The sequence below is a fragment of the Artemia franciscana genome, unplaced genomic scaffold, assembly GCF_032884065.1.
Source record: "Artemia franciscana unplaced genomic scaffold, ASM3288406v1 PGA_scaffold_1179, whole genome shotgun sequence".
Classification (NCBI taxonomy): domain Eukaryota; kingdom Metazoa; phylum Arthropoda; class Branchiopoda; order Anostraca; family Artemiidae; genus Artemia; species Artemia franciscana.
Genome location: NW_027062617.1, coordinates 946,988 through 974,702, shown reverse-complemented (window position 1 = coordinate 974,702; position 27,715 = coordinate 946,988). Strand labels below are relative to the sequence as shown.

General features: G+C 36.3%; 1 protein-coding gene across 2 annotated transcripts in view; it reads left to right on the top strand.

Moving 5' to 3' along the window:
* LOC136041207 (zinc finger protein ZFP2-like) overlaps window positions 1-26,865 on the top strand; it is a gene marked incomplete at its 3' end in the record, with an annotated part of 100,807 nt that extends 73,942 nt beyond the window's left edge. The window contains 4 exon segments of one of the 2 annotated variants that reach the window (XM_065725785.1): window positions 3,844-3,909; window positions 15,899-16,072; window positions 25,084-25,265; window positions 26,699-26,865. In XM_065725785.1, the coding sequence (XP_065581857.1) occupies window positions 3,844-3,909; window positions 15,899-16,072; window positions 25,084-25,265; window positions 26,699-26,865 (589 nt within the window). 2 annotated transcript variants of the gene reach the window in all.
* Between the last annotated feature and the right edge of the window lie 850 nt (window positions 26,866-27,715).

Below are 27,715 nucleotides of genomic sequence, written 5' to 3'. Positions count from 1 at the left end.
TAAACTGAAAGAGATTAAAACTAAAACATGACGAATAGAATATCTCGGGAGAAGTTAGTAACTTGAGCTCAGCAGAGCTTTTATTAAGAAAGAAACAAGTTTCGTATTTTTATTAGTTTCTAATCAAGTTTGGTTTTTAAAAGTAACGTCTGACAATTTAAATCCTTTTGGTTAAGAAAGAATGTCAATGTATTCACTGAAAAAACCTTTATATATAGACTTTTAGCCTGTAATTGTAAAAAATAAAATGTTCTTTTTGTGGCTAAAAAGGTCCATAGTTGCCAGGTTTTTGACAAAACGTATAGCCCAAACCGACGCGATCGCTAGCCCAAAAATAGCGATTGTTATTATAACCTTATTACGCCCTATTATAGCTATGTTATGAGTAAAACGATGAAATACAATCGGCATATCAGATAAACTACATATTAGTATGAAGTGTAGGTCAAAAGCAAATTAAAAGCCCTGTAAGAAAAATGACCACCCCTCCACGTATGCCACTGTAAAATAGACTAGTGCTTTACTAAAAACAAAAGATATATAACAGCAAAAAAGGCAAAAAAATTACAAAAAATCAAATGCAATAAGCTTATAAATTTCAAATAAATCCTAGAGAGAACAAAATAAGCCCTACAATTTTGGAAGGAGAAGAGACAAGAGCTAGAAACTACCCTTGCGGCAGCGAAGGCTCCAAATTCACCCCTGAAAGTTCCAATTTCCCAATGCAAGGATTTTTCAAGACAACAAAAAGCCCCTCATCTAGAATGTTACCAAAGCTCTATTCTTTCAAGAAGAAAAGAAGCAACGTTACACACTGCTATCCCCTGATTATCTCAGAATATGAAATTAAATTTGTTCCCAGACAGTTAGAAGCACTACATGGAAATAGTTTAAAGAACTAGGCAAAGAAACCAGTCCAGCTTATAGCATAATCTTATTGAAAAACAGTGCTATAGAAACTGAAAAGTATACTTAGTAACAAACAGAAAATTCACCTCTGCATTGTTTTGTTCCAAGCTTTTGCATATCACCGGTAAATTTACCAGATTTATATGCTCCATGGGCTCAGGGGCGATAATTGATAATAGGTACTGCCCACTAAGTGGCTGTTTTTTCTAGCAGTGAGAGAACAACCTTTATTCCATTGTTTTTCGCTTTCAGTAAAGCGTTAGTCAATTTTATGACGGCACAAGTGGATGGATAATAATTTTGTTCGTTTCAAGTTTCAATTTCGTCCTATCAGCCTATTTAATCCTTGAGATGTATGTACTTAATTATTATGTATTAACAGGTATTCATTCTTTATTCGTTATGTTCAAAACTTAGATTAAAAGAAAATCAGACTGAAACCAGGATTACAGAAAGGTTTATTGTTATTCAAGGCTAAAATAGGTGTAAACTTAGGAAATTTCAAAAGGATCTAGAAAATGACCAAGTTATATTCAAGACCTCAAAAGCTCCCATTTCTTCGATATCACTTGATTCATTGTTTTCCTCAAACTTATATATCGAATTAATAAACCTCTGAAACATGGATCTTGATGGAACAAAGGTTTGGAAAGATATTCCTCGCCCAGAAAAAGATCCTCTTATAACTAAGATGGACAAAAGCAACTGGAAACCCATTTTTTTGTGGATTTTGTTTTTACACAATTCATAACACTCAGCACGCGCTCTACAAAAGCTATATATATATATATATATATATATATATATTTATATATATATATATATATATATATATATATATATATATATATATATATATATATATATATATATATATATATAAATAAGTTGTCTGTGTGTGTGTGTGTGTGTGTGTGTGTGTGTCGAGTGACGTCATGTTTGTCGACTGACGTCATTATAAGGATTGAGCTGTATGCGTCATGAAGTTGTTTGTTGACTGACGTCATGTTTGTCAACTGATGAAATTACATACCGGGACACAAATGACAACCGGGACACAGGGAATATAAAAGACGGCCGGGAACCTCAAAGAGAAATTACAGACTGGGACACCCAGACACAAATCACGACCGGGACACAAAGAATATAAATGACGACCGGGACACAGGGACACAACTACAACGGGGACGCGGGGGGCACATATATAAATGACGACCGGGACACAGGGATTGTTTAAATAGAAATTACAGACCGGGACACAAATGACGACCGGGACACAGGGAATATAAATGACGACCGGGACACTCAAAGAGAAATTACAAACTGGGACACCGGGACACAAATGTTGCATGTTCAAGAGTCAGTAAACCTGACAATCTATTTATATGGACAGACAATGGGACAGCGAAGAATGTTGTATATTCGCATGTTTTACGTAGTTAAAAACATATATATATATATATATATATATATATATATATATATATATATATCTCTATTCACAGGTAGGACACAGGGACACAACTACAACGGGGACGCGAGGGGCACATATATAAATGACGGCCGGGACACAGGGATTGTTTAAATAGAAATTACAGACCGGGACACAAATGACGACCGGGACACAGGGAATATAAATGACGACCGGGACACTCAAAGAGAAATTACAAACTGGGACACCGGGACACAAATGTTGCAAGTTCAAGAGTCAGTAAACCTGACAATCTATTTATATTGCACAGACAATGGGACAGCGAAGAATGTTGTATATTCGCATGTTTTACGTAGTTAAAAACATATATATATATATATATATATATATATATATATATATATATATATATATATATATATATATATATATATATATATATATATATATATATATCTCTATTCACAGGTGGGACACAGGGACACAACTACAATGGCGCGTAACTAATATGGCGCGTAACGACCTACGCGTGCGGGGGGCTTGGGGGGGGCGCGAAGCGCCCCCACCAACTAGGTGTTGGGGTGGCGTGAAGCGCCACCCCAACAGCTAGTATATATATATATATATATATATATATATATATATATATATATATATATATATATATATATATATATATATATATATATATATATCTTCACGCTAAAGTTTGAATCTTTCTCACAACTCTATTCTTTAAAACACTTAAAAGCTTTAGCGTAAAGAGCGGGGCGTTGAGGAGGGAACAATCCCTTTCATATACGGAATAATTTCTGTTCTTTTTAAGTTTTAATGCCACTCCTTACTTGCAGTTAAAAAAAAATTTTTTTTTATTTAATAATTATATTATGGTCCAAGACTCCAAAGAAGGTAAATGACCAAATAGATATAACAAATAGGATTTTTGTTTTGGTTTCAAGTGAATTCAATTTCTAGCCCAAAAGTAGCGAGATTTGAAACATTATACCCCAAAAACCCACCCCGCAGGTTTTTAGTCACTTGCCCCGCGAAACTAAAAATTTAATAGCCCAATTGACGGGAAATAGCCCAACCTTGCAGCACAGAAAAAGTCTCTTTCATAAAGAAAATAGCTTCTGAGTAATAATACTGGTAATATTTTTGACAATCTTGATGCAATTTGTAGGTTTTACTTCTATTCTATTTTTATTTCAATTTATATGTAAATTTGTCGTCAAAAGAAGTTTGCCAACCTTGGAGTGGTTTACTTTTTTGAAAAGTCTAGTTTATTCGTGTTTTTATTTTGTATATATTTGTCCTATGTTTGAATGTGTCTTTCTTTTCCTTTTTTCTTCTTTTTGATACTCCATCGCCATGCCTTTGTGTTATTGATGGGTTATAAAATACATTCATTCATTCATTCTATTTCAGGTGCTGTAATTATTCATTCATTCATTCATTCTATTTCAGGTGCTTTAATCATTCATTCATTCATTCTATTTCAGATGCTGTAATAATGCTTCTGAATCAGTCACTTTGATGCAAGACTTCAAGAACGATAAGAATAACCAGTGCGTATCTTTCCCACTGTTTGCTGGTTTGTCATGCATCTTTTTGCTTTTAATAATTATATGTTATGGTGAAAGACCGAAATCTGACAAATGTCGACATTCATCGGTAAAAGTCTGAATTAAGGATATTTAACAAGTATTTCGGACAAGTATGTTGACATTGACCACGCACTAATGGTGAATGTTGAACATTTCTGAGGTTTATGTTTCTGAAATTCGAACCTAATTTTTAACCCATTTCTGAGATTTATAACCGAACCTAATATATCACCATTATGTGACTGACATGTCATATAATATGACAATATGACATGTCATATGTCATAATATGTCACCTTGCATGGGACTGACAAAGCTGACTGGTCAACAAACACATAGAGGCTTGGTGTAATCTCCAAAATATTTTGTTAAAAATCCTTATTTCGGACTTTCATCGGTGAGTTTCGACATTCACCAGATTTCAGTCTTTCACCGTAACATATTATGAAAAGAGAAATCACCAATACAACAGCACAAACACAAAAAAAAAAGAGAGAGACAGAAGGAGAAAAGGGAATTTGAAGGTAGATTCAGACAGCGATCTATATCATTCGTAGAATTTCCGTTGGGTTGTATTAGTCGTTTGTGAGTCATTGTTAGTGTATTTTTTAGTGTTTGCGATGACAAGTATTTTGTATTATGAATGTTTCTTTCTCCATACTCCTCTAAGTGCATTTTTGTATGTATAGAGGGTTCAAATATGTTATTGTTATTATTTACGATTATTATTTTTTACTAATTAGAAAACAGAACTACAGGTTCAGAATATCGGTTGAGGTTTTATTTTGATACATTTTTATCTAGGTTTTAAACTAAATATAAGAATTTGATTTTGCTAATATAAAACTGATTTTATTAAACTAGCATATAAGTAGGTTTTATACACAATGGTGAGTTCAGACACACTGAAAAAACGATCTCTTAATCTGCAAAACGATCCAGTATTCTTACTCTTAATCAAATTTTTCTTAGTTAATAGGGTTTTGAAAATTCTACATTAGCAAGGTTAAGAAAACAATATCGAAATAGCAATAAAGCTAAAGCATTGTTCTTAAAGCTAATGCGTCCATGTCTCTCCTTAAGCTCTCGAATAAATTTAACGTCACCCTTCCCATTCTTTAAGGATCTATACTTCTTTTGGTATCTTCTGTGATGAATCAGTAAAAATTGAATCCATTCAAAAAGGAGACCTGAGAATAATTTTTAAAGAAGCTAAGGTACCATACTCGCTCCTTCCAAAAAGACCAAGCTGGAAACTCTTGAGCACAGGAGAGGAACGTTGTGCCTCCGTTTTGCAAAAAATGCAATAATAAACCACGGAAAACATTTTCTCCAAAAGACACTCCCCATCCAGACACCGCATGCCACGTACTGTATCTCAACCCGTTCCTATTTCCCCCATCCGTTGCTCTACCTGAAAAAATATCGTCCCTTTATTACTGATAAGATAAACCACTAGTTTTCCTTTTTTTTTTCTTTGGTACTGGTGGTAGCCAACTTTCATGTTCGTTTGATTCTTTGTTCCCTCACCCTTGTTTATATGTTCTCGTTTAAACCTTTTCAACGGTCATTTTATCTCACTGTTTTTAGTTTTGTTTTAGTTTTTTACCTTTTTAACTTTGCCGCTTAGTTTTTTTTTTATTAATGGATGGCTTTGTCTTACTGATTTTGTTGTTTTTGGCATTGTTTAGCCAGTTTTTTAGTTGTTGTGCTATTTTTATAATTTTTTTTTTTTTTTTTTTGGTTTTATGACTCCGAAAAGCGGGTTCGGTCCTTGGGGCTTGTGATAGACATTTTTTTGAAATTAAGTATCTTATCTAACAACAAAAATTAAAAAAGTGAAATAAAAAGAATAGTATATTACTGACAAGCGTATATCTATGCTATTCTTTTCGAGGGAAGGAGGAGGAACCTGCAACCTCGGAAGATTATCCCTGTGGGCCTAAGTTATCGAAACTGTCCTGAAATAGCGTCCTTTTTTCAATATAGGAGGGGGATATTTCTCCTGTCCTCTCATTGAGTAGTTCCTACTTAGACTATATAAAAGCAGTTGCATATTTTGGACATGATAAAAGAGAAAAGTTAAAGCTTTGAAAAAGAGAGATGGATGGGTGGAGAAAGAGAGAAAAAAGGCATGGCAAAAGAGATAAAAAAGAGACGGTAAAATGTTAAGGTAAATGTAAGATAAAAGAGAAAAAGTAAAAGGAAGGAAAAAGTAAAATGGATTGATGGATGGATGGAGAGAAAAAAAGATGTGGAAAAAGAGATGAGAAAGAGACTGAAAATAAAAAATTAAAGTTAAATGTAAGGCAAGATAAAGACTAGTACCACTACTACTACTAAAAACTCACTGCAGCTCTAACCGCACTGTTTACCTAAGGCCAACATAGCCATGCACGCCCTTCCTCCATCCCAATCTATTCAAAGCCTTCTTCTCTACACCCTCATAAGAAGTTCCAACTTCATTTAAATCTTTCTTTATGACATCTTCCAACCCCAACCGCGGACTACCTGGTTTCGTTTAGCCCTAAAAAGTTGGCTGAAAAGGACTATCTTTGGCAATTTGTTATCCTTCAGCCGCAGAACGTGTCCCAGCCATCTCAAACTATCTTTCATTATAGCCCTAGAAACCGGGATTGAACAACACTTTTCATACAGCTTACTGTTCCAAATACAGTCGATCAGCCGGGTACCTAGAAAAATTCTTAGGCAATTTTTCTGGAAATTGAAATTTCTCTGGGTATTTTGCACAGGATTTTTAGTTTCCTTGGATTAGATAAACAACTTTCCCGTCACAATTTTGTGTCTTATCACTTTTATGATTTTTTTTTTAGACCTTTCTGATGAAATTCAATTTTTTTTCTGATCCTTTGAGAAAGTAGTGATAAATACTTGAAAAAATCGTTCATCTGAGACTTTTAACAGTCATTTCTGAATCACATACCGTGAAATCAAGCATGATAAAATGGAGTTGAAAAGAGTTTCAACAGTCGTAGGAGTTGAAGTTGAAAATGTGGAGGTTTTAAACTTAAACAAGGATGCAGCAGTTTTTTTTTAAATTAATATGGGGTTTTTCTTTCACGGGATTCCATTTCTTATCCAACATTCTGGACGTGTAAACAATTCTATGAAAAGATCCTTCCATTTTAAAGGGAAACTTTAAAGGTATCCTTTCAGACATTAAGAATTTTATATTTTCCTCTGAGCTTTGAATTAACTTAAACAAGATACTAAAGCCAGTAAAACCTGATTGAACTGCAGTGTTAGCTTATAAATTGAAATGTGTTCCATTCTCCACGCAGTAAACATAAATCCTGAGAAGAGAGGGCGGGGGGACATGAAGCGTAAAGGCTAAAATTCAAAATGTTGAAGGTCAATGGAATAAAACAGCCTAACATTCAGAAAAATAAACCGGATTAAATTCGAAAATACAATACAGAAAAAAGTGAGAGCTTGTATTTCCATTACATTTTTCTGAATATAATTTTATGCTTTAAAGAATATATTTAACTTTTTTTATATGTTCCGGTTTCCAAAACTAACCTTAACGTAGTTCAATTTATCTTCAAAATTGTTCGGCTAGTTGCAATTGATGATCAAGGCTGCACTTTAAGGGGGATGGGGTCAAATAACGGTCATGAGCTAGAATACAACCTTCCTGAAAAGTGCTTGTAAAATTTAAAGTCACATGGGGGGACCTTATTTGGGGTAGAGAGGGCAGGGATACAACGCCCACACTCTAGTTATAAAAAAATTAATAGAATAAATCACACTAAATGAAAACCACCTGAAAACAAGCCATGCATTTGTTTCCCAGTTTTAAACAGGTCCCCACCCTAACAAAAATTAGATTAAAAGAGTATTAGAAGTACAGTTTTAAACGGAGTGAAGGGGAGATTTCCAAGTTAACATAGGTACAAGCCTAATTCTTCATAATCAGAAATTTTTCTTTTAAATGTTAAGCTTTATATACCAAGAGGTGTTGAGGCATCTGAAATTGACCTTTCTCGGCACTTTAATGGATACTCCCTCAAGATAATAATTCCTATGGAATAAATGTCGACTTGTATGCTTGAATGGAGAAAGAAACTATGGCTACTACTACTAAGTATTCACTGCAGCAGCAAGCCACCTGAGGTAAATACAGCTGTGCACACTTCTCCTCCACTGAAATCTGTTCAGATCATCACTCTTTAAGCCTTCTCACGCAGTTTCAGTTTCCTTTAAATCCTTCTCAATAAACCCTTCACACTCGATTCGGGGACAATCTACTTTTTTGGTCCCCTATTCAAGTCAATCTTTGGAGATCCTTCACCCTTCATCTTCAAAATGTCGACACTGGGAAACAGAAAAATATTTTGTGAAAATTTTCCAGGATTTTCCAGCTGAATCAGACTAAATTTGATGTTCCGAGTCTAAAAGTTACCTTGGTTTTGCTCGGTCAGATCTGGATTTTTTGCTACAGAAATTTTTAAAAATCTATTTTGGGTAAAAAGAAAAAAAAGAAAATTCTGCAGATCAGCAGATGAGATATCCCTGACGATTTTTCCTGTTTCCTCAAGAAATATCAGTAAACGTGTCCCAATTCAGTTTTTATTTACTCCATCAATTTTGTTAAGCATAATTCATAATGTTAGGAAAAGACTGAGTGTTACATGGCACAAAATTTTAAATTTCACTGGATAAATCAGCGTTTCTTTGATTTCTGTGTCTAAGCAGCTGCTGGGTTGTCTCTCTTCATCGGTCAGCAGTAGTCCACTATCTTGACTGTATCCCAACTTCCCTGTTACATATCCTTCATTTGGTGCATGTCCTGATGGAGCTTTTTTCCCTGCTTGTCGCTCATTGCCCCAAGGTTTTCAGGAAACTTCTCCATGTGTGAGAACAGGAAATGTATCTTTATACTGATCAACCAACCATGTTTTTGGAAACCTTCTATCATGCTGCTGATGGGTATGGCGTGGTTTGCTGCATTCGTATTCCCCAGTAAGTTGTTCGCCACCTGCAAACCAGATTTCCTCGCGGCGTACTCTGGTGTGTTCAATAAGTTTTCTAACTTTGAGTCCTTTATAAGTTGCCATATCTGTGGCCCATCGAAAATGCCAGCCTTCAGCTTGGTGCCACAAAATGGCAAAAACGCCACCTTCCGGTGGCAAAATTTTTTAGGTCACTTAAAAATGGCACTAGAGCTTTTAATTAATCCGTTCAAGTGAGCCCTCTTCTGATACTCTAGGACAATTGGTTCGATACGATCGCCCCTAAGGAACAGATCAAAAAGATAAAAATGAACACACATCCGTGATGTGTTCTGGCAAAAATGCTGAATTCTACATTTTTGTAGGTAAGAGTTCGAACCTCTATAGTAGGGTTGCCTAATATACTGTATCAAATGGCGTCATTTTCAAGATCACTTCATTTTCAAAATCACTTGATTTTTTTGGGACGTTTCGCCTTTTTCCCAAAATCAGGCAAACTTTCTCGAGTTCGAAGCGGTTGATGTATAACATCTAGATTAATGAATTTATATCCGTAATTGGAATCATCGTTAAAAGCTAATCTTTTATAAATTAGTTGTTATCAAAATTCCTTTTTTTTAGTGTTTCGGTTAATATTGGGCAAAGTCGCTTTTTACTTACAGTTCTTTTCCACAAATTGTTTGTTCGGGATTCCTATGCTCTTGGTTACTTTAAAAAAGCCCAAAAAGACATTCGTTAGGTTTAAATAATAATAGCTCTTGCTAATTATATTTTATGTTATTTATTTTTTCTCTTTTCTTTTTTCCATTTAATTGGCGGCAATTCGCGCCGTTCGTGGATTTGTTTATTTTATGACGCACGATGTTATTTTGTTTGTTGAGGGTGAGCCCAAGGCTGAATGTATTCGTGTGAACTGACAGTAGAAGATTTCTCATGCAACTTAATTATTTAACTGTCAAAAAATCTGTGGTAACGAACTGTTTGACTATTGTAGTAATCAGAACTATAAAAAAACAGAATTTTGATAACAATAGTTACATCAAAAGAATTTTTTTTTTTACATTGGTTTAAAAAAATATAAAATTTACAAAGTTTAATGTTATCATTAAAAGCTAAGAGCCCGGTAAAGTTTGCTTGTTTTTTGAAAAAAGGGGAAAACATCCCCCAAAAATCAAGGAGTCCTATCCAAAATTACACCATCAGCTTCAGTGTATCAGAGAACTCTTCTACAGAGTTTTCTAGCTCCCATCTTTAACAGTGTAAAAATTTTGAAGTTTCCAAGGCGAAATTTTACATAGGGGGAATTTGCCAGAATTCATGTACAAAATTTGTTTTATTTGTCTTACTTTCCTGTTGGCGACCCCATTTTATATGTGGAGATGCTCCAGGGGAATTGTTGGGGGAAATTTTCGCCCGTGCGAGGAGTTGGAAGTCTCTGGGGATTTTAAATAGGGGAGCGAGATTTTCCGCAGGATAAATCTTCCATGGGGGAATTTTTGCCAGGAGAAATTCTCCATTGGGAAATTTTCCATAGGACAAAATTTTCAATGGGGGGGGGGGGGTATTTCCTGGATATATTTTCCACACGGGATTGGGGATTCCATCATGACCTGAAAAACTGTCAGAACAAACCTTATTTAAAATGAAAGTATGCTAAGGAGTATTTTTGTTAGGCGGAATCGTAAGCAAGAAATTTTGTGGGAGGAATTCACAGGATGGAATTGTCCGGGGGTAATATGACAGTGGCAAAGATTTTACGTTTGAGGAACTTCGTACGGAGGAATCTTCACAGGGGGGGGGGGTGAATTTCCTGGGATTATTTGAAAAACAATCAGAAATTAAATAAAAAACAATTTTTCCTACTGAAAGTAAGGAGCAGCATTAAAACTTATAACGAGCAGAAATTATTACCATATGAGGGGAGGGGGCAGCCCCCTCCTCAATACCCCGCTTCTTGCGCTAAAGTTTAACCTTCTGTCTCAATTCTTTAAGAATGATTCCTTAAACACAAGGGCCATTTAAGTAGTATTAGAATCTTTTTTAAAAGTATTAAAAAAAACTGTAGCGTGAATAGAGATGTATTGAGGAGGGGGCGGTCCGCCTCATACACGGAGTAATTTCTGTTCGTTTTAAATTTAAATGTTGCTCCTTAGCTTTCAGTTCAAATGAACCTTTTTTAAAAGTACTAAAAAAAATCTAGCGTGAAGAGAGAGGTGCATTGATGAGGGGGTGGTCCCCCTCATACACGGAATAATTTCTGTTCGTTATTAGTTTAAATGTTGCTCCTTAGCTTTCAGTTCAAACGAACTTTTTTGAAGTACTAGTTTCACGAACATGTTAATCGGTTTGAAATCAGGCAAAGCAAAAGGAAAAATAACATAGAAATTAAATAAAAACACTTTTTCGTATGTCCAGGGAAAGGATTTTGGTTCACAGTTTGGATTTTTGTCGAAATTCCATTTCGCTGTATGTTGCCTTTCTTTTCGAAGCGGTTGACGACCTTTGACAACAAAGTCTTCTTTCTCTTTTGATTTCCGGTCGAATGAGCAACCCCCCCCCCTTTAGACTATGTTGAGAAAAATCATTTTTTTCAATTTTGATCGGATGCGCTTGGGGGGAAAATGACGGTTAAGAGGGAGACACTGATTGTCCTCTGATTATCGTTGATTCTTTAAAATTGAACTCGAAATTTCAATTTCCAATCCAATGAGCCTTCTCCGAAGTTTTTACAACAATTCCTTCTATAAAAACCTTAAATTTTAACAATGGCTACCTTGCAATAACCTAAAGCCCTTGCGCCGAGGGCTGTGGTTTTTTTTGTTTATCAAGTTTATTAATCATGTTTTATTGTTCGATTGGAAATTGAAAGTTTTAGTGCCCTTTTAAAAGTCAAAAATTATTGGAGAGCAGCGAGCTCCCCCCCCCCCAGAAAGAAAACTGTAGCGTGAAGAGAGATGCATTGAGAAGGAGGGCGGTTCCTCTCATACACGGAATAATTTCTGTTCGTTTTAAGTTTAAATGCTGCTTCCTTAGCTTTCAGTTCAAAAGAACCTTTTTTAAAAGTATTAAAAAAAAAACTATAGTGTTAAGAGAGATGCATTGAGGAGGGGGCGATCCCCCTCATACATGGAATAATTCCTGTTTGTTTTAAGTTTAAATGTTGCTCCTTAGCTTTCTTACCTTGTTCCTTAGCTTTCAGTAGATTTTTTTTTTATTTAATCAAATGGGGAGGAAAAACTTTCCTGGACTTCGATTATGCTGATGATTTAAGCATCTTAGATGAAAATGAGAGCAAAACGAATGAACTTTTAGAGGTTTTGCGAGTTCAGGGTGCTTCAACAGGTTTGAAAATTAATGTTAAGAAGACTAAGTCACTAAGGCTAGGAATAAGCGAATATCAAAAGGTGACTTTGGGTAACGAAAAGATTTATCAGGCGGGCAGCTTCACTTGCCTTGCTAGTATTATTAGTAAAGACGGTGGGGGCAGTGAATATGTTAAAAGTAGAATAACCAAGGCTCAGTGTGGTTTTTTTTACAGTTAAAAACAAAAGTTTGGAAGAATTGGAAGATAAGTCTGCATACTAAGATTAGAAGCGATAGTGATGATAGAGGTTAAATGTGGCTCTGAAGCATGGGCACTCCGAAAAGTGGAGGAAGCAGAAGAAGGCCGTACTTTAAACAGTAGGCTGTACGAAAAATGTGGTTCAATCCTGCCTTTTAAAGCTATAATAAGGGAAAGGTTGAGATGGCTAGGGTACGTTGTGCGAAGGAAGGATGACAGATTGCCGGAGATTGTCCTTTTCGGCCCAGAACTATGTAAAGAAAAAGTGTCTGGCACTAGAACGGTTAGTACCTGGGGCGATAAACATCATAAACGAACCTCTTATTGACCAGGAGAAAATATTGATCCCGCCGCTACACATGATGCTTGTATTCATGAAACAGTTCACGCACGTTCTGGACAAGGATGAGAGGTGCTTCAACTACCTGTGCTGAGCCTTTCCTCAATTGACCATAAACTTTTATATTCTTATATTTTTTATTATGTATATGAGGGGGTTTGTCCCCTCGTTAATACCTCTCTCTTTACACTAAATCTTAAGTTTTGTCCCAATTCTTTAAGAATGACCCCTGAATCAGAAAGGCCGTAGAATAAATAGTTGAAATTACTAAAAATACTTTAGTATAAAGAGCAAGGTATTTATCTTCTCCTAAATACCTCACTCTTTATGCTAAAGTATTTTTAGAACCCCTCATATGCGTAATAATCTCTGATCGTTTTAAGTTTTAATGATACTCCTTACTTTCAATTGAAAAAACTTTTCATGTTTATTTTTTCATTGTTTTTTTTTTTTATAATAATGCTAGAAAATCCTGCGCCCTTTTCATTGAATTTCTCTTCCCCCATGACGTATTCCTCCAAGGTAAGATCCTCCCACATAGCCCCTCTCCTCAACCCCACCCCAAACCAAAAAAGTCCCCCTGAAAACTTCTGTACACCTCCCAATAATCATTCCTGTATGTTAACACTGAACAAAGTTTGTAACTTGCAGCCCCTCCCCCAGGGACTTCGGGGGAGTGAGTCATTCCAAAGACATAGTTATTATGGTTTTCGACTATGCGGAACAAAATGGCTATCTCAAAATTTTGATCTGTTGACTTTGGGAAAAAAATGAGCGTGGGAGGGGGCCTAGGTGCCCTCCAATTTTCTTCACTTAAAAAGGGCACTAGAACTTTTCATTTCCGTTAGAATGAGCCCTCTTGCGAGGTTCTAGGACCACTTGGTCGATACGATGACCCCTGGGGAAAAAAAAAAAAAATAAACACGCACCCGTGATCTGTCTTCTGGCAAAAAAAAATCCAAATTTTTGTAGATAGGAGCTTGAAACTCCTACTATAGGGTTCTCTGATACGCTGAATGCGATGGTGTGATTTTCGTTACGATCCTATGACTTTTAGAGGGTGTTTCCCCCTATTTTCCAAAATAAGGCAAATTTTCTCAGGCTCGTAACTTTTGACGACAAAGATTATTTGATGAAACTTATATATTTAGAATCAGCATGAAAATTCGATTCTTTTGATGTATCTTTTAGCATCGAAATTCCGTTTTTTAGAGTTTCGTTTACTATTGAGCCGGGTCGCTCCTTACTACAGTTCGTTACCACGAACTGTTTGACAGAGGTGGAAATGGTGTAGTGGGAATTTATGAGCCTTGCCAGTAAATTTCTTGTGGGGGGGAGTGCTACCAGGTGTAGTGGGAATTTATGAGCCTTGCCAGTAAATTTCTTGTGGGGGGGAGTGCTACCAGGAGCTTCGTTTTCAGCGATTTTAAATGTTATGCACAGTAATTAAATGTAATCAAACATGTGTGCATTTATACATCAGCGGGTCATACTATAGAGGTTGCAGGGGCTTCAGTCGCAAAGGAGATCAAAAGTCAAGCCGAATTTCCATCCATATGAACAATTGATACCCCTTTTCGTTCACCCAAAATTCTGTTACAAAAATATTATTTAGGGTTAACAAACTACTGCTCATCTAAACTTTTGACAAAATAATAAAATTTTGGGTAAAATTTATATTGTAATCTACCCATTTAATTCTTAAGCAGCAAAATTTAAAGAGTGGGACGATACTTATCAATTCGCAATTATTAATATATAAAATTGAACATAAAAAAGTCAGAGGTTTATGGTGGTCAGTAGCACACATCAATTCTTGACTAGATCTGGGCATGATCGGAAAAAACGATCATAAATTAAATAAAAAGAAAGTATTTTCAAATTTAAGAAAGGAACCAGGTTAAAACTTGAAACGAACAGAAATTACTCCGCATATGTGGCGGGGGAGGCAGCTCGGTCCTCAATCACTGCTCTTTAGGCTAAAGTTTGACTTTGTGTCGCAATTTATTAAGAGCGACTGCTAAACACAATGGCCGCTGAATTGGAATAAAAAAGTCTCTCTAAAGCGAGTAACGACTGATGGGGCTCCCCCCCCTCATTAACGAAGTATTTTCTTTTCATTTTAAGTCTTATTGTGGCTTCTTATTTTCAGTAGAAAAAAAAATGTTTTTATAATTCAATTATCGACAGAACTGAAGTTCCAGACACGAGCCACAACAACCACTCCATTTGACGCCTGTCTCCATTTGGCGCCTGTCTAATGGTGACACTAGTCAGTTGTAGTAAATGCTTTGGGTTATTTTGGCTTCAATAATTCACCATGGGAATTCCGTTTTCGAGTGTTTTTCTGTGAAAATTTCAGCACCATCTTTTACTGGGGGGATTTTCATCTGCGGCTCTTTTTTCATAGATTTTACGTCATATATTTCCACCAGCTTATTTACCTAATAAAAAGAGAAATAAATTACCGCTATTTGACTGACAACGTTTTTGATCGACTGGTTGAAAATATTGAGAGGGGCGCCCGCCTCCCCTACATACGTGACTCCGCTGGGCTGATGGTACGATTAGATTGGAATAGGTCAAAATTAGATACGTTTGACTCCCATCATATGACGAATGGCCTGAACTCATTTCCTGGTACACTTGTGCTGGTTTTGTCTTTATTCTTGTAGCTGCCATTTAGTGCATTTACTATTATTGTACTATACTATTACTACTATCAATATTACTCATAATAGTGCGCTTCCTCAGACAGGATGTATTTTTTAAAATTTGTATTCGTGAAAAAAATAATAAGAAGATGGTCTACTTTTTCAAGTGTTTATATTTCCAGATGTCCATTTATTTTTTTAGCCAAAATTAGCCCTATTCTTATAAAGAATAACCGAAACTTGTTTTCTAGTTTATTTTTGCTGATTTGATTTTCATTCCTTTAGCAGTGATTTCAATACTTTTACGTTAGTACTTTAATTACTTTAGTTCAAGCCATATTGTTTCTAGGGAACACATATATTTTTAAATATTTTTGTCTAGGGAACACATTTGTAATCTATGTGGAATCCGTTATAGAAAAAAACAAGCTTTGGAGAGGCATCTGGCAACTACGACTCATGATTATTCCTGTTCTGTATGTGGTGCAAAATTTTTGAAAGAAAAGTTAAGAAGAGAACATTTGAAGAAAGTTCATGACACGGAGGATGATTCAAAGCGATGTCCTATCTGCTTTAAGATTTTCAAAACGAAGTATGACTTTATATTGACTTTATATGACTTTGGTGACAATAATTTTGTCACCAAATTCGATCTTTGTTTTGATAAAAAAAAAGGAGTACAAATTCAAGGAAAAATTTAGTATTCTCTTTTTAAGCTTAGTAAATAAAAAAAAACAGTATGGTTGAAATTGATGATTCAATTAGCAACCCTTTATCACAGACTCTGTTTCTTCTTGGGTTCAGGTTTGTTATAACTTGAATATACCGATATTTTTGGCTGTGGAAACTTTGGAACTGCTGCTCAGTGTGTGGAAAAGTGGCTAACTAAATGCCTTAAAGTAATATCAAAGCTTGTCACAGCTCCTTGGATTTGTAAATGCACACTTCAAGTTATCTAAAATCTGTGGAATTATAACAGGTGGATGGACAATATTACAGGTGGATATCACTATTGGTAACAACTGATTGCAGCATCAAATCACCCGAGGCCACATCAGCTACGCATTGTCATTTGCATGCTCCCACATCGGACATAATAAAAGCCATTCTTTCTGCTAAGAATTTGGTGATGGGATGTGGGAAGGATGCTGGTGTGAGTATCACGCAATGTGGTTCACGCTAGGTCTCTAGTAACTCGGTCTGCACCGGTAATTGAACCTCTATGATTTAAACAAATTACGGTATGCCTACTTTTAGGCTAAGAAGATTTTGGGAGGGAGGATGTTCTAGGGGATACACACCTATTTTGTATCTCCAGTTAAAGATGTAAAGATTATCACAAGTTTCCAATTTAAAGATGTTAATACTCTCCTTCCCTTTTCATAGAGAGTTAGTGATGGAAAGGCTTAATGGAGCTTGGAATTGGTCAGAATTTACCTTGTTTTTGTAGCCAATTAGAACTTTTCTCAAAGTTTTACACAATTATTATCCTTTTTTTTATGGCAATTGATATTTACTAAGTGACATATAGCGATCGTAAATTCTGTCGCTTTGTCTGTCTTTCTGTCCCGGATTTGCTAGTTTAGGCACTTCAGATAAGCTAGGACGATGAAATTTTGGAGGCGTATCAGGAACTAGACCAGATTAAATTAGAAATAGTCATTTTCCTGATTCGATCATCTGGGGAAGGGGAGTGGAGGGACGGTTAATTCGGAAATATTAGAAAAAATGAGGTATTTTTAACTTACGAACGGGTGATCGGATCTTAATGAAAATTGATATTTGAAAGGATATCGTGTCTCAGAGCTCTTACTTTAAATTGTGACTTGATTTGGTGACGTTGAGGGGAGTTAAAGAGGGAAACCTAAAATCTTGGAAAACGCATAGAGTGGAGGGATCGGGGTGAAACTTGGTGGGAAAAATAAGCGAAAATCTTAGGTATATGATTAACACAACTGGAACGGATCTGTTCTCTTTTGGGGAGTTGGGGGGGGGGCGGGCTTATTCTAAAAATTAGAAAATTGAGGTATTTATAACTTACGAAAGAATGATTGGATCTTAATGAAATTTCATGTTTAGAAGGACCTCGTATTTCAGATGTCTTATTTTAAATACCGACCGGATCCAGTGTCATTGGGGGGAGTTGAAGTGGAGGGGGACCGAAAATCTTCGAAAACACTCAGAGTGGAGAGATCAGGATGAAGCTTGGTGGGAAGAATAGGCACAAGTCCAAAATATGTAACTGACATAACTAAACCGAATCCGTGCTCTTTGGGGGGGTTTGGTGGGGGGGGGGGGGCAATTCGGAAAAATTTAGAAAAATGAAGTATTTGTAACTTACGAACGGGTGATCAGATCTTAATGAAATTTGATATTTAGAAAGATCTTTTGCTTCAACGCTCTTATTATAAATCTCGACCAGATGCGGTGACAGTGAGGAGAGTTTGAGGGGGAAACCGGAAATCTTGGAAAACGTGAAAATTAAGGTATCTATGTCTTACGAATGGGTTATCGGATCTTGATGAAACTTGATATATAGAAAGATCTGATGTCTCCGATGCCCCCTTTTCAATTCGAATTGGATCCGGGGACATAGGAGTTGGAGGGGGGAAACAAAATTCTTGGAAACCGGAAATCTTGGATTACGCTTCGAGTGGAGAGATCGGGATGAAACTTGATGGAAAGAATAAGCACTAGTTACGTATTGACATAATTGAAACGGATCCGCTTTCTTTCGGGGAGCTGGGGAGGGATTTCCAGTGCTTTGGCGATTTCGATGCCTCTGGACATGCTAGGACGATGAAAATTCATAGACTTGTTAGGCACCTGCACAAATTGACTTGATAACAGTCTTTTCCCCGATTTGACCATCTGGGGGGCTGGAGGGAGAGGAAAAGATAAAAAAAGACCACGAATTGGTGATCGGATCTAAATGAAATTTGATATTTAGTAGAACCTCGTGTCTTAGAGCTCTTACTTTAAATCCCGACAGTATCCGGTGATATTGGGGGAGTTGGAGGGGAAAACGAGAAATCTTGGAAAACGCTTAGAGTGAAGGGATCGGGATGAAACTTGGTGGGAAGAATAAGCACAAGTCCTAGATACGTGATTGACATAACTGGACTGAATCTGCTTTCTTTGGGGCAGTTGGGGTGTGTTTGTAAATTTGGAAAAATTAAAAAATTGAGTCATTTTTAACTTAAGAACTGGTGACCGGGTCTTAATGAAAGTTGATTTTTAGAAGGAACTCATGTCTTAGAGCTCTTATTTTAAATCTCGACCAGATCTGGTGACATTGGGGGAGTTGGAGGTGGAAACCGGAAATCTTGGAAAACGATTAGAGTGGAGAGATCGGGATGAAACTTGGTGGGTAGAATAAGCAAATGTCATAGATACGTGATTGTCGTAACTGCACTGGATCAACTCTCTTTGGGGGAGTTAGAGGGGTCCAGTGCTTCAGCGAACTCGGTGCCACTGGACCTGTTAGGACGATTAAAATTGGTAGGCCTGTCAGAGACCTGCACAAATTGACTTGATAAAATCATTTTTCCCGATTCAACCATCTGGGGGGCTGAAGGGAAGGAAAACTTAGAAAAAATGAGGCATTTTTGGTGATCGGATCTTAATGAATTTTGATTTTGAGAAGGACTTGGTGTCTTAGAGCTCTTTTTTAAATCCTGACCGGCATTAAGCCTCTTATTTTCCTTTTAAGTCAAGCCATTGATTCTTAGAATTTTGATAGAGCTCATACCATATGAGCTCTTGACTCTTGGCTCTTCCGACCTCGTCACAAGTGCCATATGAGCTCTTAGCTCTTGTTTTTATATGCATCAGAATAATGAAGTTGTCAACACGTCAACATTTTCATTATGTACATCCTATGAGTGAATATTTTCCCAAAAAAACTAATAAATTTGCCAGTGATTATTGATCAGCCTTAAATCTTTGCACAAAAGTTGATTTCTTACCGCTGACAAAGGTATTCCTTCTAGGAAAGAATCAAATGCTAAGCTCCGATTATTTTTTAGCAGTAGGAGAAGTATTGATGTTCAGGAGGCAAATCTGAAACCATTGCCTTGGTTTAGCCCAAAAAGAAGAAAGTGAAAAGACAAATATTACCAAATAGACTGAATATAAATAGACAAATAAAATGAATATAAAATAAATAGACTGAAGCAGTAGATAGCAGCACTTTCCAGACCAGGGAAACTGCTCTTTTTTTACTCAAATTTCTAATTTTTCTAAATCATTCTCGCGATAGGGTCAGAGAACTATAACGCAGCTTAAGGCACTTCTGTATTTCAGTTTGGTTTTCTTTTGAAATTGGCTACTATCTTCTGCTGGGTTTGAGCAGAATTGTTCACTCGAGATCAGAAAAACCGTCGAAGAAACAAATGGTTGAACATGCGTAGCTCGCATACTGTAGCTATTAGCTCAAGTACAAACAATCCTGTTTGGCTTCAGGAGAGAATGAAGCTCAGTTACCAAAAATCTAATGTTGTAGTCATCAATCACGCCTCAGGTTCTCAACCTAAATTCTTGTTATCCCGATATCTTCCATAACGATAAATATCAGTTTGAATAGGGATAAGTCTTTGAACAAAAAAAAAAAAAACAATCAAACAATATACTGGATATTTTGAGCACATATACAGTGATCGTCATCAGCAGATATACTAAAGTTTTAGTATTTCCGCTAATGAAAATCACTGTACATGTGATTGAAAAATCCTATATATTTGTTTATTATTTTTTAACTGTTTATTAAAAGGATTATTCTGTATTCGAACTGTTATTTATCGTTATGGAAAGGTTGTGTGGTCATCGATATTACCTATATCTGCCATGAAGAATTTTGGTCGTAATTATATTGGATGGGAGCTAGGCTAATAGTTTTGCCAATTTGTGGTATGTCGCAGCCTCCTCTATAGTTCTTATTATTTTTTAAGGTACAAGATTGTGCCAAAAATTTAGGTGTTTTTGTCTCAGAATACATTATTTTACATCAAGAATGTGCTATAATATGACGGATTATAAAAGCAGGAAAGGTTTTTGTATAAATTATAGGTTATATGATCTGACCCAACCCCTGTGGGTCGTGGGGTTGAGTATAACTATCTCTTCACAAAGATTATTATGTTGATATTTATGATAATTTGATAAATTGTGTGAGATGGCAGAATTAAGTCAATAGAACCTGACCATAGTTATGGTGCTAGGTGTTTATGCTAAATAGAATAGCGATACCTTGCCGAGAAATTCCTCAGAGCTAGATATGCTGAGTGGATGTGCTCATTATTAAGACATAATGTTGAAACGTGAAGACTTTTCACTAAAAGAAAAGAGCTCGTAAAAAAAGGAAAAAATTAAATGTGTGACAAGCGTAAAGTACAGATAAACAACTGAATTGCTGAATATAAAACAACATCCCTTGAAGAGATGATTCAAAGTTATGATGGGTGGCTTTGTTCTATATCAAAAATATGATTGACGTTCACATTTTTAAAAATGAGATTTTCACCAACAAAATTAAAAACGGTAAAAAAAGATTTGAACAACTGTTATGAGTTGCTAAACAATCGTATTCCTGATTAGGAAAGTGCTATCGGTCTTAGTTACGAAGAGGATTAAATGGATGCTGAGTGGATGTATTTAGTGGCTTCATTAAAATCATCATTTTTTTGTTTTTGTTTTGTTTAGGTTTTTTAAGAAAGAAAAGAGTTTATTCATTAAAAAAATAAATAAAAAAGAACCTGAAGCAAAACATGTTCAGGTAAATAAACACCCAACTAGGAACTTATAAAACTTGATGACAATAATCCCCCAAAAGATAAAAAACGACAATGAATAACAAACAAATAAAAACCGTTCGAGACCTCCCATCATCAATACATCAAACCAAAAAATCTATCAATTGGATTAATTTAGTAAAAAAAAAACAGTAACTAGAAAATACATCACCCACCCTTTTTCATAAACCCTAAAACAACTGTCTTTCAGCAACCTTCGGAACTCACTTCAGGGTGATTCCTGTACAATATTCCTTGGCAAACTATTCCAAGCACTAGGGAAAGCGTGACGTACAGAAAATTATGATCGAGTAGTAACTATTCTAAAATTTCTAAACTGACTTTCGAACTTCTTGTCCTATACTTGTGAACGTTTAAAGTCGGCAAAAAATGGCGGCTAAACCACCTGGGCAACAAATTATCTTGGTACTTAACAAAATAATATGAAAAAAACTTCGTTTTCTTAAAGAGTTAAAGAGGCTGCGTCCCAAAGTCGAACCTTAAAACGTACAGGAATTAGAAGAGGCAGTTGGGGGGCTGCCGCCCCCCAAACACCCAGCTTTTGAAGACTCTTTTGTACAGGTTTTTTTTTTGGGGGGGGGGACTTCATTGTTACTAATTACTAGTTTCGGCGCAATGGTTCTCCTGTCCTCTTGTGTTTAACATTTTTCGAAGTTATTCCATTATTCATTCATTTCAATTTTTTGTTAATTAAAAGAGGGCCTTTCCGAAGCCAAGAGCGGGGGGTTAGCAAAAAAACAAAAAACCTGTACAAAAGAGTCTTTAAAAGCTGGGTGTTTGGGGGGCGGCAGCCCCCCAACTGCCTCTTCTAATTCCTGTACGTTTTAAGGTTCGACTTTGGGACGCAGCCTCTTTAACTCTTTAAGAAAACGAAGTTTTTTTCATATTATTTCTTTACGTTTTTCTACAATCCATGGTGGATGTAATTTAATAATTCCTGTACTCCTCGTACAGAAATTAGGAGAGGAACTTGGGTGGCTGCCGCCCCCCCCCGCTTTTAAATCATTGTATAAAATAGAGAAAAAAAATAGATAGAATGACCGAAATGTTTCTTTTGCTCATAAGAAGCTAATATTCTGTTATCTCTCAAATGATAAGCTGTCCAGGTGTTATCAAAATTTTTTTGATGTTGTGAAAAAAACCGCCCGTAAGGGACTTGAACCCTTGACCCGAGGATTAAAAGTCTCACGCTCTACCAACTGAGCTAATAACTTGCATGTGTGTAAATATAACTTCTCAATAGCTTTTAAAAATTTCAAATTAACATGGGCTCTTATGGAGAGAAATCCGTTAATTAAATAGCTAATGGGTGGTTTCTGGAAAACAGGGAAGGAGTTATCGGATCGAGCTGAAATTTCGCGGATAAGCTCCTGGGCCGTAGGGGACCTTAACTTGTGAATTTCAGCCCGATCGGACAACGTTAAAAGGGGTGGGGGGGGGGGGGTTGGAGGGTCGAAACTTTCGGGGGGTTAAGATTTTCCTACGAAACTTTCATGGGCACTTACTCGGAGAATTCCGCATCGAATGAGTCTTCGTACACCCAGATCCGATGTCGGATGTGACCTGTAGGCGTCTAGAAAAAAAAAGTAAATGAATTTTAAGTGGCTATGCGTGGTTTCTGGAAAACAGGGAAGGAGTTATCGGATCAAGCTGAAATTTCGCGGATAAGCTCCTGGGCCCTAGGGGACCTTAACTTGTGAATTTCAGCCCGATCGGACAACGTTAAAGGGGGGCTTGGGTTGACAGGTCGAAACTTTCGGCCAGATTTTCCCCATGAAGAAAAAGTTGGAGGGGGATGAAATTTTGCAGGTTTCTTAGTTGGAGCTCGGGCTACGAAATGCATCCCTCCCCATCCGTCTGCGACCACTGGAACCGAAGATCGCTTAACATTGTCGTGTGTCGCCTCTTTATAGAGGCACGAGTGTGCCTCCTTGATACAGCATTCTAAAATTTCTTCAGACCAAAAATGGGCCATATTTTAAGTTCGTCATGCTTTGACCTGAGTAAAGAGCATTTATCTTCACCACCCAGCACTTTAACCACTTTATTTTGAAGCACTATCAACATATGCAGATGAATTACGAACGTAGAAGACCATAGTATGCTAGAGGCTTATGTACAAGAGAGAATTAAAGTGTCATTAGGATAGTAACAGGGAAAAGATGCTTTGGTTTTCTTATCATTCTGATGCTACGAGCAATCTTGGCAGAAATGTGACGATCGTGATTTTGATTCCTAAAGCTGCGGCACTCGTCCTGACAACTCCAGGAAACTTGACTGTCTTAACGCGCATTAATACGTTTCAACTAAGTTGTAACTTCTCAATCCAAGGATAATAATTAGGGCTTCTACCATGTATTACCAAAGAGCTTTTCTCGTGGTTCTTCCTGATTCTTTTCTCGTGGTTGTTTTCTTCGTGGTTTCAGCCTATTAAGTCTCATCCATTTTTTAGTGCATACCATACTACTTTTCAAAAGATTCCTTTTCGGTCCCAGGAGCCACTGTGTAATGAATATCATCTGCTAAGATCGGTAAAATAGCCTTAAGCTTAAAAACTTTCCTAGTTGACAGACTATAACTTAACTGACAGTTATCTAAATCAATCACATATGTCAAAAACAATAGGGGCCCAAAGCTGATCCTTGGGGAACGCCACGTTTTATACTTCTGTCAGTTGGTTCAAAACCCCTTTTCTAACGCGCTGGGTCGGTTCATTTAGAAAAAGTCTTAATAACTGCCATAAGTTACCCCGAATGCTACAATTCTCCAAATTTTTCGCCAATATTTCATAATCTACATAGTCAAAGGTTTTCTTGATATCTAGGAATACCGAAGTAATTTTCAGGACAAGAACTAAGGCATCATTAATAAACGATACTAAAAGTTGAATAGATTGCTAAGTTGACGTCGCTTTCCTAAAGCCACATTGAGTTGAATGGAAAATGATCTTAATTCAAGGAACTTCACAATTCGCTCGTATATCGACGAATTATAACGCTCGTATATACTTTTCAAGTATATTTAAAATTAGATTATTCAATAAAATCATATGAATATTATTTGTCATTTAGGCGCAACTTAGGGATTTATACCCTGGACTCCTAAGTACGGGTTGATATGAATATTTTATACTATAGTGTATACTTTGTAAAACGGCTCCTAATTCCATAAACTTTAATGGATTCTTTTGTAGTTTTTAAAATAAACTAAAATGTTATTTTTAAATTTCTACTCTTTTTATCTTAAGTTTTATTTTAGATTAAAATGTTATTTTAGTTATTTTAAATTAATTAAAAATTTAATTTAATTTTATTTTAAAATGAAATGTTATTTAAGGGAGTTATTTCTTCTCTCCCTTGACTTCTCATTTGGTAAAAATACTGGTTAGAAGAATATCGATATGTCAGACATAAGCTGGGCCTTCATACCCGTCTTCTGGAATTATTGAGTTTACGTCATTAGAATGTCCATCTTGATTTTGTTGCTGCTATGAGACTTTTTCATGACAAAACGTAAACCTGCGCAATTTGTTGAGCTCAAGCGTACTTCACACCTTCTACGCTACGGACAAAATTTGGTGCGTAAAATTACATAGCCTAACGTATATCCTCAAGTTATGCTAGTGTGAAATGTTTTACGGTTTAGTGTGAAAGCACCATTAATTTGCTAACTTGTTCCCAACACAGTGCATAAATTTTAGTCGACACTTTTCTAGTTTCTGTTCGGAGATTCCTTTTCTTCCTTAATCTCTCTATTCTTAAAAATGTTTATTAGAATTACATCTTTTTTACAGGCATAACTTGGGTCTTCATACGCGTCGCCATACAGGAGAAAGGCACTTTCGCTGTTCTGCGTGTCTCATCTCATTTTCAAGACGGGATGTCTTTCTCAAGCATATGCGTAGACATGAACCAATGAAGCCATTTCCTTGCCCATTTAGACGTTGTGGATGTTCGGCCGAGTTTTCTACGCCAGGTGACTGCTTGTTTCTTATGAAGGGGGAAGGGGCTAGAAATTCTACTTTTATTTTCATTTACATGTCAACTGCCCATCCAGATGACTCTCCTTTCAAAGGGACTGAAAAGATTATTAAACATAGTTTTATGTTCTCAACTGCAACACAAATCGACGTTTTCACCATAGCATGTGAACACTGCGTAACATTGACAGGTAAAAAAAGATATTGAACGTGCCTAATTGATGTTTACTCCTAGATATAAAATTTATAAACAAAATCAATGTGCTTTGATAGTAATTTACCAAATACTTGTAGGGGGCATTTTTCATGAACTTTTATAGAAAAAGTTTTTATTTTATTTATTAAAAGCTTTTTATTAAAAAGATTCTCATAAAAATAGGCTGTAACCGAGTTTTACATAGGTGCATACAATACGAATGAGCTGAATCTGTTCTTAAATGTCCTATTTGGACGAGCTTCCGGCCGCTTGCTGCACTCAGCAGGTTGGGCCTCTGGCCTTCCCTTCAGCCCTCACAAGACGTAATCAATTTTGGACTTTACTTCACAGTTACAAATTGGATCGTCATGCTAGTAAGTCTGATCTTATAGTCTTGTATCTGAGTACAAAAATAAGGTTTGACTCAATAGGAGACTGAGACTGTATTTAAACTCTTTTCATTTCTGATATTACAGAATGGCATGATAGTATATTCAGTTACAAAGGTCCAAAAATAAATAAATAAAAACAACAAAAATAATAATCGCAAATGCTAATCCCTGTAATGACTAATAGTTTTGTGAGAAATTTTCAATGATGTATCTAAAAGTAATATTTTTGAATGACCAAATATGTACAGAGGGGAGATGCGTGTCTCCCTAGAATTTCTTTTGTGAGACTCCAGGAAATTTATTCTAAAATCTGTCATATATAATTTTAAGTATTTGACGGCTTATTTATGTTAAATTAGCGAGGCTCCTCCCACGAAGGAAAATAATTGTATTGGATTCAATCAGTTTATGTAGTTGATTTCGATCTGATGCCGTTTTCTGGAGTTTTCATGCTCTTCTTCGAAATTCTCGTAAATGTGTTTTCATCATTGCTATCTGCTTTTAAATTTAGTATGGATAATCGCTACCAATCCTGAATGGGTAAATTCAGGATTGGACATCAATTCAGGATTCCTGAATTGTCAAATGACGATATCTCTTTTTTTGTCAATCTGAGAAAAAATGAGGAAGTATTCATTACGATTCTTCTCTTTGTTTATTCTAACCATTTTTGATTGCGTATCTGCAAATATTTTCTTAACTTCCTCTATGAGTAAATCTTATTCATGAGTAAACGACATAGGCTTTAAAAATAATTTTTTTTCTTCTAAGATACAAAGAAGGGATGTTACGAGCGTAGTATAAATTAACAAATTTTACTGAATGAATAATTTCATTACAGAGACTCTGGGAGTTCATTTGCGGTGGCATGGTGCAGAAGAGCCGTACTCCTGTCCAATCTGCAAGAAGGAGTATATTGGCAGAGCGAAAATAAGTGACCATTTGTGTAAAATACACCCCTCTTTTGATGGAGAAGGGTTTGTCAAAACATGTCTTGCTTGCCAAAAGGTAATTTAATTATAGCTACTCAGCTCTTTCATAATTTTGATATCACTAGTATTGCCATCTTCCCAGAGCGGAAAGTCACCTGAGGTCAACAAAGCGTAAAAGGCTGTCTCAAGGGTCTTCATTTTTCGAGAGACGATGCCTTGTGATTAGGAGGTTTGAACCATAATACCCAGAGTTTCAGGGGGTGCTATTATCCTGCACTCAGTTACAAGATCTACCCACTTGCCTTTTTTGGCAATGTTTGCACCTATTCTTCAATGATCTTGTTGATTCTGTCGTTTCGGGTACCTGTCCAATCTACACTCTCCCCTCCCTTCCGCTCTTCACTTTGCCTCCTCTTTCATAAATTTCTTTTAATCACCTAATCTGTTTAACTTATGAAAGGATGAGGATCAAATTAAATGAAAGAAATCAGCCGCAGGATAATGGAGACTTGTACCTCCTGAACCTCCTCCTTGAACATTCATGACCATAATCTCTTTAACTCATGGAAGGAGGGGAGCAAATTGAATCAGAGAAAGCAGCTGTTGGATAATGGAGGTTTGAATCTACTTCTTGAACCAGCTTGAACATAATCTCTTTAACTCATGAAAGGAGGAGGGCCAAATTGAACCGAAGGAAGCAGCCACACGATTGAACCATTTAGAGGCCAGGGTCTCTTTAGTTTGCTTAAAGATATCATTGAGTAAACTAGTCAATAAGGTTTTTGGCGTTTGCGTGTTTATTGTTCTGAGCTTAAACAAATCAAAATGCTTTTGGGTGTGAAATCCTGATACTAACCTGGCTAATTCTGTTGCTTTATCGTCGAAGTGCTCGGTTGTCTCATAATTTTATGGTCAGGTTGCTATAA